General features: G+C 36.4%; 1 protein-coding gene across 6 annotated transcripts in view; it reads left to right on the plus strand.

Moving 5' to 3' along the window:
- Positions 1 to 12,240, plus strand: part of gpbp1l1 (GC-rich promoter binding protein 1-like 1) — a 121,329-nt gene that overhangs the window by 33,624 nt on the left and 75,465 nt on the right. For 3 of the 6 annotated variants that reach the window (XM_069938778.1, XM_069938772.1, XM_069938776.1), the window contains exons 2-3: positions 3,798 to 4,570; positions 7,723 to 7,856. In XM_069938778.1, coding sequence (XP_069794879.1) covers positions 7,794 to 7,856 — 63 coding nt within the window. In that variant the 5' untranslated portion in view covers positions 3,798 to 4,570; positions 7,723 to 7,793. The remainder of the gene's footprint in view (positions 1 to 3,797; positions 4,571 to 7,722; positions 7,857 to 12,240) is intronic. The other 3 variants (XM_069938773.1, XM_069938774.1, XM_069938775.1) reach the window with 3 other exon arrangements.

Below are 12,240 nucleotides of genomic sequence, written 5' to 3' on the forward strand. Positions count from 1 at the left end.
AAAGGTACTGGAGAAGACAATGGAAAAAGTAAGAGAGGGCAACAAACCACTGGAGTATAAAGGGCAAAAAATCTTCATTTATCCAGATATAAGTTTTGAACTCCTAAAGAAGAGAAAAGAGTTCAATACAGCAAAGGCGATTTTATGGAAGAAAGGGTATAAATTTATACTAAAGCATCCAGCGGTATTGAAAATATTTATTCCAGGACAACAAAACAGACTATTCTCGGATCCAGAAGAAGCACGAAAATTTGCAGAACAATTACAAAAATAGACTGAGGGAGGAAGACGGGTAATGAGAGTAAAAATGATCACGATTGATATGTATGTGGGTAAAGACAAAAATAGACTGAGGGATGAAGACGGGTAATGAGAGTAAAAATGATCACGATTGATATGTATGCGGGTAAAGAGGTATAAGAGTGAATAGAGACAATGTGCATATGTGAATGTATCTGTACTTAGAGGAAAATATAGATAGTATAGACAAGAATTAATAAGGGAAGGTAATGGAATAGAGAGAATAAGGAGGGAATTAAAAGAGTGACCTTTGTGACATATGAAAAATGAAATCTTTTCTGGGGGAGGCGGGGTGGGGGGAAATAGCGGTCACTGCAAAATCAGTTGACGCTTGCAAGTGGATTCGCAAATCCAAATGGAGAGGGGAGATGTGGTTGTCCGACAAGGGATAAAGGACAACTCAGGAGGTGAAGGGGAGATTGGGGATAAATAAGATAGAAATAGGAGAATAAGGAAAATGTTGGATGTTGTAGGAATGTTGTCTTATAAAGAGTTGAAAATAAGAAAACAGAAATGGAAAAGGAGGAAAGGTAATGATGGAAAAACGGAAAGAGAAGATAAACAAAATATAAAAGGGCTACGCTGAACTATATGTCTTTAAATATTAATGGAATACATAACCAAATTAAAAGGAAGAAACTACTAAATTTAAATGAATAAATGTATTCCATTAGAAAAAATAACATATAGGTTAAGAAATAATATTGAAATATTCGAACAAGTATAGGAGCCTTACATTAAATACAATAGCGAAAACCTACCGGGGACAAACATTACCTAAGTTGATGGAAGGAGAAGGAAAGAAAAGAATGGACTCAGTAGAATTTCTGGTGTAATTTTGTTGAATGACAACATTGTCGGACTGGCTTAATGCAACCTAGATTGTATACCTAAAATGGATGAGGGGGGGGTGGGGGTGTGGTTTGGGAGGAAAGGGGTGGGGGGAGAAAAAGTCACTGTATATGTGTGAAAAAGAAATAGTGTATATCATGGCTAATGTGATTTATGGTGTGAAAAATAAAAAATTTAAAAAAAAAAGTTCTTTAATTCACAGTCCATTCTCACTTCTCATTCCTCCAAGTTCACTGGTTGCAGACAATTCTTATGTTGTGCACAGAATTTAACTTTTATGAAGTTCACCAGGCTTTGGTGCTTGAAAGGTAAATGGTTATTGCTCAGGAAGGTTCTTGTCAGTTTTCAGAGAGAGATTTGTTGTTTGCTGGACACCCACAACTTATGCCTTGTAACTGATGCCATTTCAATGTCTTGCCGAAGAAACTTGCCCCATCAGGGTTTTCCAGATGATGATCTCTTTCTTTCAGGTCATCACAGAGTTCCTTTTTGTTTCCCTTATTTCAAGTCAAACATTAGGCAGCCAATCCTCTCTTCTTGTATGAACCACAAGAGCTCTGACTAGGTTGAACTAAGCAGTCACAACTTGTCTTCCAATTAGGGTTTTCCACAGGCTTTCCTACTTGTCCTGTTGTAGTCCAAGCTGGTGCTCCTGACTGTAGCACTGCAGAACTGATCTCTCTCCCTCTCTCTCTCTCCTCTCTCTCTCTCTCTCTCTCCCTCTGAGAAAAGCCTGTTTGACTCCCTCTCTGTTTGCAAAGCCACATGACCCTCTTAGAAAACAGCAAGTTCCACTCCATACAGCCTGCGGCTCCAAAAATTCTTTCATCAGTTGCTTTTCAAAACAACAATCCATTAGTGAAGTTTCTTGGGCACTCTCCAAAGCTTTTGCAAAGGCTCTTGGAGCCGGCCTGTCTTGCATGAGCAGAGCTCCGTTATTTTAAATAAGGTCTGTTTTAAAGTGTTTGTATGTGACCTACACTTAAAAAAAAATTTGCCCCAATGTATCTCCCAAAAACATCTGTAATCTGTCACACAGTACAGATGGTTGCTAAACAGGTAAACTTCTTGAGATAGTGGAGAGATCAAGACAAATATCTGGATATGTGGCGATTGATGCTGTTCTGGATTGTGTTGCAGATGGGATGATTGGATGATAAATAAATATTCTTTGGGACCTCCTACAGAAAATGGTTCTTTATTGTCCATCAGTTTGTGTATTTACATGCTGCATTTGGCTTTTGTACTGTTTGAATTTCTATCTCATTTTTCATAAAATATTTGAAAATTAGTGTTTTGTTTTAGTGGATTTATTTCAATATTGCAGACAAAAGTGAAGAAAAAGTATTTAATCTAGACAAATAGTCCAGATTTATTGTTCCGATCTGGTTATGTTGTTGTACTTGCTGTCTGTTCATGGTGAATTTCACAAGTTCAATTCCATGAAGTCTTTATGGTTTGTGTTTTTCTTATTTGCTAAGTAGTATTTTGAACTATTTTTACGTTACTAACTATCCATATTTTATATTTAAAAAATTTTAATCATGTTGTTTCATTCTATTCCCCATAAGTGTTTTGGCTTAATGAATCCTACCTCTGTAAACAATGAATAAAATGGTTGATTTTCTTGTACTCTCTTTTACACTACTGCTCCTAGGATGAGGTTTTCCATTCCAGAACATGTGAGAAGACCTTCTTCAGTAAATGTGGCTTCCCCTCAACTGCCATTAATTCAACTCTCAATTGCAATTAATCTATTTCCTACCCCACCCCATTAGATGCAACAAAGACAGGGTTTCCCTCATCTTTGTGTCCCACCTCACTGGCTTCTGCATCCAACAACATTTTCACAATTTACGCCACCTGTAGCTGTATACCACCACTCGGGACCTATTCTCCCACCCCCTCCCCCCACCCCCGCTTTCCATAGGGATTGTTCCCTCTGTAATTTCTCATCCACTCTTCCCTTCCCATCAATTGATTCCTCCACCCCTGTACCCGCCTCTGTGACATTTGCACTGCCTCCCTCACCACACTTCACGGGCCCCCAAACAGTCCTTCCAAGTGAAGCAACATGTAGCCTGAATATGCCTGAGATTGTCTGATTTTGGAAGGTAAGCAGGCTTAGGACTGGTCAGTACTTGGAGGTGAGACCACTTAGGTACTGTAGGTTTCTGTGAGGGGCTTTGGACAAAGTGTTGATTCTATGTCTGCCTCACGGTTGACAAAAGTTAAAGAATTTCATGCATGTTACATTCTCAATTTTGCCAGTAAATCCATTGGGTTAATTTACTCCATCTAGTACTCCCAAAGTAGTGGCTTCTACATCAGGTAACTGGATGCAGATTGGGGGATCACTTTGTTGCGTACCTTTGCTCTGTTCATTGCGAAAGAATAGACCTCCCAAGGAGCTTCTACTGCACACCCCATTGCCACACTGATGTTTATGACAATGGCCTCATGTCCTACCAAGTTAAGGCTACTCATAAATTGGAGGAAGAACACTTCATATTCCATTGTTTACACCGTCTTCATGTCATTGGTTTTGCTTCTAGTTAATGACTTTTGTGAGGAGTAAAACAAATTATTACAGTTTTCCGAAGATTGCAATTCTCCACCTTAGTTTTCTTGTTTTTCTTTTACAGGTATTACTGGAAGTGCAAAGCTTTTACTGAAAGTGCCAAGGAAAGCATTTTTTTTTTGCGGCAGAAGATGAAAAGAAACAAGGAGATTAACTCAGTTTGTCATTCATTTTATGGTCTGCTCTGAAACCTAAAAGAAAAAGCTAATCTTTCAAGAAGAGAGAAAATTTTTAATTTTCTTTTGTTTTACGGTATCTATGGAGGATTTACTTTGGTAGATGTTAGGTTTAGAATTATTATTTTAAATTATAACTTTTCGGATGTCCTTTGAAATCAGAATAAGGACTTTTTGAATTGTAGTGTTTCCAAGCGTCACTAATAAAAAATTATGTATGTGCGAAGAAATAAATGAAGAAATGACGAGATTAAATTTGTAAATGAAAGCATCCATTTGAGTTGTGAAGCAAAGCCTGGATTATGTTGTAATCAAATAATCAGCAGACAACCTGTTCATTTGGCTTTTTTTGTAATGTAATTTTTGTTCTCTCTGGGAATTAATTTGAGAATATTAATGAGGTAATCAAAGTTCTTCCTCCTCACCCTTTTAAAAGAAATTTGCTGGGTAGCCCCTGGGATTTTTGTGCTTGGAGGAAAAAGAGAAAATAAAATGAATAGCTGAGGTGGGATTGAGGCGAGCACAGAGTGCTGCTTCTGGTCCGGAGTGACCAAATCACTAAAAGTTATTGCCTTCATTTGCAAACCTGAATTGGTAAAAACCAGAAGCTTCAGCATTAGAAACATCAACGTTGAGGGCCCAAAGAGCTCGGGGCTTGGAGGTAATATGTTGCTTCATGATCTTGTGTTAACTTTAGAAATACCTTCTGAAAGTGAGCTCACTTTGTAGCTTTCAAATGATGCACTTCTTTTTGTATCAATAAATGTCTAACTTTGAAATTTCAATTTCATGAACAGGAAATATGCAAAGATCTCTGGGAACTTCATTATCTTGGTTATATTCTGCTAAAAATTAGACATTATCATTGTACCAATTAGTTACTGTAAAATACCTGATGGCTTTCCATGACAGGGTCTAAACAATAGAGTCAAGTGTTTACTCTGCAAATTGGATCACTTGAAGAGAAATAATATAATTGATCAAATATTCTTTTAACAATCTGAGATAGTATTCCAGAATTGATATTACGATAAGAAATCTTGTTTCCCCGCACTCCAGGCCAAGCCCCGCCATCTCCTTTCATGTCCATATGAAGATGGTAGTGAAAGATGAGGATTTTATTTTTTTCATAGTTTAAAACATTTTGCTGTTTTTTTTTCAGCTGCAATAGGGCAGGAATCTAGAACTGGAGGTAATAGGTTTGAGTGAGAAAAGAGAAGTTTATAGATGATCTGAGGGGTATATTTTCCACACAGGATGGTGAATATCTAACACAAGATGTCAAAGGATGTGATGAAGGCAGATATAATTGCAACATTTGAAAGGAATTTAAGTCCGTGCTTGGATAGAAAAGCATAGAGGAATGCACATAATCAATTTACTTTCTATTTGGGGTCAGGTATGGATATGAAATGGTAGTGATTCTTATTGCTCAGGCACATTATTAATTGTTGAATTTGAATTGTATAGGAAGGGTAATGTAAGCTATCGCCCAGCTGTGGGCTTGGGGGGTATTGCACCTGGTGACAGAAAAGATCTTTAAATTTGAAAGTGCAGAAAAGATTCACAAGAAAGTTGATGGGACAGTTGGGCTTGAATTAAAGAGAATCTGGATTGGCTGGGCGCACAGCGGACTGGAGTGAGGTGCTGAGAAGGTAGATAAAATTATGAGGTGCGTAGATGAAACAAATATTCATAGTCTTTTTAACCTGGTTGTGTGAGTAAAATCAGATCAAAGGTTTAATGCAAAAGGGGACTTGGATGGGGGGGAGGGTGTGTGAGCAGACACAGTTTTCAAAAAGAGGGTGATAAGTGTATTGAACAAACTTCTGGAGGCAATTGTAGAGGTGGATACTGGTTATAATACTTTTAGACATGTACATAGATGGGAAAGGTTTGGAGAGATAAGGGTCAGTTACGGATAAATAGGGCTAAAGGACCTGTTGCTGTGCTGAAAAACTGACTTGGTCAAAGATTTATAGTCAATAGAACACAACAGCACAGTTCAGGCCATTCCACCTTCAATGTTGTGCCTACCTATATATCCATTTATAAGAAAAAAGAACTAAATTCACCCTACCCTGTAACCCTCTACTTTTCCTTCATTCATGAATGTTTTAAATGCCCCTCATGTTTCAACCTCCACTAGTATCCCAGGCAAGGCATTCTAGGCACCTACAACTTTAAAAAAATAAACTTAACCCTGATGTCTCCCCTAAATTTAACTCTCCAAGGCTTCCACATCCTTTCTATAATGAAATGACTAGAGCTGAACACAATACTCTTTAAGTGTGGTCTCACCATAAATTTGTAGAGTTACAATGTGACCTCTCTCCTCCTGAACTCAATCCCCCTACTAATGAAGCCCAGCATCCTATAAGCTTTAACTATCCTATCAGCCTGTGTGGTGACCTTGAGGGATGTATGGATTCATCCACTCTCTTCAGTAACCGACCATTAACCCTGTACTCAGCCTTCTGGATTGTCCTTCCAAAAATACATCATCTCGCACTTATCAGGATTGAACTCCATCTGGCACTTTAAAAAAAAAATATTTTTATTGAGTTTTAAACATAAACTCGCATGCAAAATTTTAAGGAAAACCCATAACAAGTCATTTCATGCATATACAAGTACAAAAAAAGGAAAAAATTGATGGAGTTACAGTGACATTTCCTTGATCCACTTCAGAAACAAGTTAAACCCGTTTGCCAAGTTGAGCCAAGTAAAAATTAATTTTAAAAAAAAACAAAAAACCTAAAAACGAATCAAGATTACCTTGCTTATTATTAAGTAATAGGGATGTAAAGAAATTTATTTCAGAGAAGTATAAATTATTACAAAAGAAGGCTTGGAAAGGAGTTTATAAATCATGACATAAATGGACGTTAGATTTAAATAATCAAATAGATGAATGAAGATTAATTCAGATCTGTAGAGAGTATGAAAAGTACTATAAATAATGAGGTATTGGTTAGTTCAATTTAATTTTATTCATCAGTTCTATTTAACACTCAAATGTTGCATTATATGAATTATATTTATTCAGATTTATGTTTTAGATGTGGACAAAAAGTTGGTACTGTTTTGCATCCAACTTTGCAGTGTTCCACAATTAAACCTCCTTGACTTTATTTGAGTAATTTATTAGAATGAATAACTAGAGTAAGATTCCCATAACATCCAATGTTATTTTTACTGGGAGATTTTAGAGGAATTGAACCTAAATTAAAATTGAATATGTATCAAGTAAAATTTGTTCAAATTGCTTTGGCAATAGATAGAAAATGTATGACTATAACTTGAAAGTCAGATATTCATTTGGGAATGAACAGATGGTGTGCAGAAGTTCGGAGTTGTATTCCACTTGAGAAAATTACTTAAAATTTAAGAGATAAATGTATATTTTGTGAAATATGGAGCCCATATTTACAAACTATTGGGATGAAAATTTAAATGAATCTATCTTTTTAATAAGTATTCCACTTGAGAAAGGTGAAATGCACCTGTTGTGGTTTTCTTGTCCCTTTTTCTTTAGTTTGTAGGTGGTGGTGGGGATTTGGAGGAGGTGTTTCTTTTGTATTTTATAATTTCTTTTTGGAGATAAAATACCACATGTATTTGGATTAAGTTTGAAATATTGTGATATGTTTGTTTAGTGGTTTTATATTAAATGAAATATTTTTAAAATTACCTTTTTTTAAACAAAAAGGAAATTGTGGATCTGATGGATACCTCCAGACATCAGATAGAGAATATGCTAATTTTCTGCCCAAACCTGCATCCTGTCTATAATCCTCTTGTAACCTTCAGCTCCATCCGTGCAGGATCCTGGCCATGAGGTTTGACGCCTCACTTCGTTGACTGGAGGACACTGGACCTAAATGGCGCAGCATGACTTTGTACCTGCTTGGCTTAATTTCTCAACATCTCAGTCTTCAGCAAAGGTTTGATGTCAACTTCAGATTTGAGAGTGTAATTTTTTTTCTTTTAAAATTTGTTTTTGCCACGCACTGTATCATTCAATTAAGCAAACCTTTGCATTGTTTCAATTGAAGCTAGAGAACAAAAGGTTGCTACATTAGAATGCTCCAGGAATTGTCCTTGGTCCTCTTTGCAACTCCTCTTCTTAATTGCAGTTATTTTTGCTGGATTGAGATGGTAATTTCCTTGCAAAGCTGCTCACTCCTCAAGTCTTAATTCCACCTCAAATGACTCCAAACCATGGGTTTGGAAGCTTCATGCGTGTTTTTGCTACTTACAGAGTAAAGCAAGGAAATGGCCCATCTCTTCCACGCTGACTAATCGGGTTACATCTTCCAGCATTTGGCCTGTCACCTTCTATGCATGTGCAACTCATTTGAACACTTCTTAAATGCTGTCAGTCATTCTACTTCCACCACTCTTTTCAGGAAGTGTGTTTAGGATAGTCACACCTCTCAGGATGAAATAGTACTCTTGATATCCCCTTAATTGTTCCAGGGAAACTGACTGAACTTTTCCAATTTCTCATTACAGAAATGTTCCATCCCAGCCAACATCCTCTTCAGCACGATCACATCTTTCCTGTAGTCTGATGTCTAGGAATGCATGCTAAGCAATCTGTTGTTTCCTTCTGGGATTCTTGGCACATTCCTATGTTCCTCAGTATGTCCTTGGTCCCCTTTCAGTCATTGTGTATATTTTACTCCTATTCATTCTGACAAAATGCATGGCAACACATTTTTCAGGATTACATTCCGCAGACCATTTCTCTATCTTCCTCATTGACTCACCACATCACTCAGTAGCCAATGACCACTCGGCTCTCTGTGAAGGGTGCAAAGCAAATTTTTCTTTAGGTGCTAGAGTTCACCAAAAAGGGCGACGAGGTCTCAAGACCTGGCCTTGCTGGCAACCATGTTGAATTTGGTGCTGTACAGTTGACAGCAAACTAGGACGATGAAGTAGGATGACTGGTCGTAGAAGAAACACATATGTCCTGAATATAAAATCAAGCTCAGTGGGTGGGGGGGTGGGGGGGAGGGAGGAAAACAGGCATTCATGTTTCCCTGTCACTGGCAGAGCGGTTCCAGCTTCATGGTTTATTATGGGTAACTAAGATGGCCATTGATTCTGCATTGTGCTGCTACCTGAGTGGCCCCAGTGAGTTGCAGGAATAGCCCTGCATCCCTGCTCACTAATGACACCAACTCGAATAACTTTTGCAAGCTTACTAATCATAAACTCCTAATTTCACATCTAAATTTCCATCATAAATGACTGGTACTCCACAAGTCAGAAGGTTTCTACCACAAAAGCAAATCTAGACTTCTATTCAAGAAAGGCAGCAAAGATAGCCAAATAATTACAGGCCAGTTAGTCTGAAGTCAGTAATAGGGAAGTCTATTGGAAAAAAAAAACTCTGGTGGGTGTCTCTGCACTTGTTTATTCCTGATCCATCCTGGCCAGCATGAATCTTCGTTCCAACTTGAAGTGCTCATTCAAAACACTTTCTTTTAATTTGAATTGGTTCTAATGAAGTGTCATTCACCTGAAATATTCATGATGTCTATCCACTGGCTGCTGAGATTTTGAGCATTTTCTGTTTTAATTTCAGATTTTTTGCATCTGAAATTAGAAAATGCTGGAAATCCTTAGCAGCATTGTTCCTGGTCTGATAATGCCTCAATTCTTTTTAAACATTGATCAAAACCATTCCCATTCTTTGCCTGTAATTTCATTTGACGGTATAGTCCTTCAAGATCTTTGTTTTCTGATTTCTTGAGAACCCCTGATGCTAGTCACCCCAGTCAGAGGCCAGATTTTCAGCCATCCAGACTCAGTCCTCTAATTGCTTACCAAAGCTTTTCATCCCTCATCCTTTTGACCAAATATCTTTTTGTAAGTTTATGGTCACTGTCCAGATGATTGATTGTTTGATTGTGTTCTTATTCATTGATTGCTTATTGAATGCGTTTATATTTTGGGATGAAGTGCTATATAAGGTACCATAGAATACCTTGATTTTTTCTAATTTTTCACACTGATTCATGTCAACAAAAATATGTACAAACGTATCTCATTAAATTTACACAGTGACCTTTTCTCCTTTTACCCACCCCCCTTCCCTCCCCTCTACCCACCCCCCCCAAAACCCATTAGTATTCAACATATACAATACAATAAAACCATAAAACAGTATCTACACACAAAGGAAAATAAACAAGAAAAATGCGTCTTCTATTTATTACACACTCAATCTAGTCGTTTTGTCTTCTTATTTTCATTTTAGGGGATGGAGGTCTTTTTTTTTTATTTTTTTATTTTTCACACCATAAATCACATTAACCATGGTACACACTTTTTCCTTTTCACACTTATACAGTGCCATTTTCTCCCCCCCCCCCCCTCCTCCCATCCCACCCTCTCTACCTCTCCCCTCCCGTCCATTTAAGGTATACAATCTAGGATACATTAAACCAGTCAGATAATGTTGTCATTCAATAAAAATACACCAGAAATTCTACTGAGTCCATTCTTTTCATTTCCTTTTCCTTCCGTTAACTTAGGTAATGATTGTCCCCGGTAGGTTTTCGCTATTGTATTTAATGTAAGGCTCCCATATTTGTTCGAATATTTCAATATTATTTCTTAAACTATATGTTATTTTTTCTAATGGAATACATTTATTCATTTCTATATACCATTATTGTATTTTCAAATTATCTTCCAATTTCCAGGTTGACATAATACATTTTTTTGCTACAGCTAGAGCTATCTTAACAAATCTTTTTTGTGCACCATCCAAATCAATTCCAAATTCTTTGTTTTTTATGTTACTTAGGAGGAAGATCTCTGGATTCTTTGGTATATTGTTTTCTGTTATTTTATTTAATATCTGATTTAGATCTTCCCAAAATTTTTTTACTTTCTCACATGTCCAGATTGCATGAATTGTTGTTCCCCTTTCTTTTTTACATCGAAAACATCTATCAGATACTGTTGGGTCCCATTTATTTAACTTTTGAGGTGTAATGTATAGCCTGTTTATCCAGTTATATTGTATCATACGTAACCTCGTATTTATTGTATTTCTCATCGTTCCGGAGCATAACTTCTCCCATGTTTCCATTTTTATCTTTATATTTAAATCTTGTTCCCATTTTTGTTTAGTTTTACCATTTGTTTCCTCATTCTCCTTTTCTTGCAGTTTAATATACATATTTGTTATAAATCTTTTGATTATCATTGTATCTGTAATCACATATTCAAGGTTACTTCCCTCTGGCAAACTCAAGCTGCTTCCTAATTTATCCTTCAAGTAGGATCTCAATTGGTAATATGCCAGCGCTGTATCTTGAGTTATATTGTACTTATCTTTCATTTGTTCAAAGGATAAGAATCTATTTCCTGAAAAACAATTTTCTATTCTTTTAATCCCTTTTTTTTCCCATTCTCTAAAGGAAAGGTTATCTATTGTAAAAGGGAGTAACTTGTTTTGCGTCAATATTAGTTTTGGTAATTGATAATTTGTTTTATTTCTTTCTACATGAATCTTCTTCCAAATATTGAGGAGATGATATAATACTGGAGAACTTCTATGTTGTACCAATTTTTCATCCCATTTATATAATATGTGTTCAGGTATCTTTTCCCCTATTTTATCTAATTCTAATCTCCTGCAGCTGACATGGACTTTTATCCCCTCCATAAATCTTCGTCCGCGAAGCCAAGCCAAAGAAGAAGAATCTCGTCCAATCTGGCTTTTCCCTTGTTTGATAAAAATCTGATAGGTATCTTAAATGTGCGGCTCTATAATAATTTTTTAAGTTTGGCAGTTGTAAGCCTCCTTGTTTATACCATTCTGTTAATTTATCTAGTGCTATCCTCGGTTTCCCCACTCTCCATAAAAATTTCCTTATTATTTTCTTTAACTCCTTGAAGAATTTCTCTGTCAGTTGTATTGGCAATGCCTGAAATAAGTATAATATCCTTGGAAAAGTGTTCATTTTAATACAGTTTATCCTTCCTATTAGTGTTAGTGGTAAATCTTTCCAATGCTCTAAATCGTCCTGTAATTTTTTCATTAGTGGATAATAATTGAGTTTATATAGTTGGCCGAGATTTTTGTTTATTTGTACACCTAGGTATCTTATTGCTTGCATTTGCCATCTAAATGGTGATTCCTTCTTAAATTTTGAGAAATCCGCATTATTCATAGGCATTGCTTTACTTTTATTTACGTTTATCTTGTAACCCGACACTTCATATTCCTTCAATTTCTTCTATAATTCTTTTATTGATAGTTCTGGTTCTGTTAAGTACACTATAACATCATCTGCAAATAAA

The sequence above is a fragment of the Narcine bancroftii genome, chromosome 5 (assembly GCF_036971445.1).
Source record: "Narcine bancroftii isolate sNarBan1 chromosome 5, sNarBan1.hap1, whole genome shotgun sequence".
In the NCBI taxonomy this organism is placed as follows: domain Eukaryota; kingdom Metazoa; phylum Chordata; class Chondrichthyes; order Torpediniformes; family Narcinidae; genus Narcine; species Narcine bancroftii.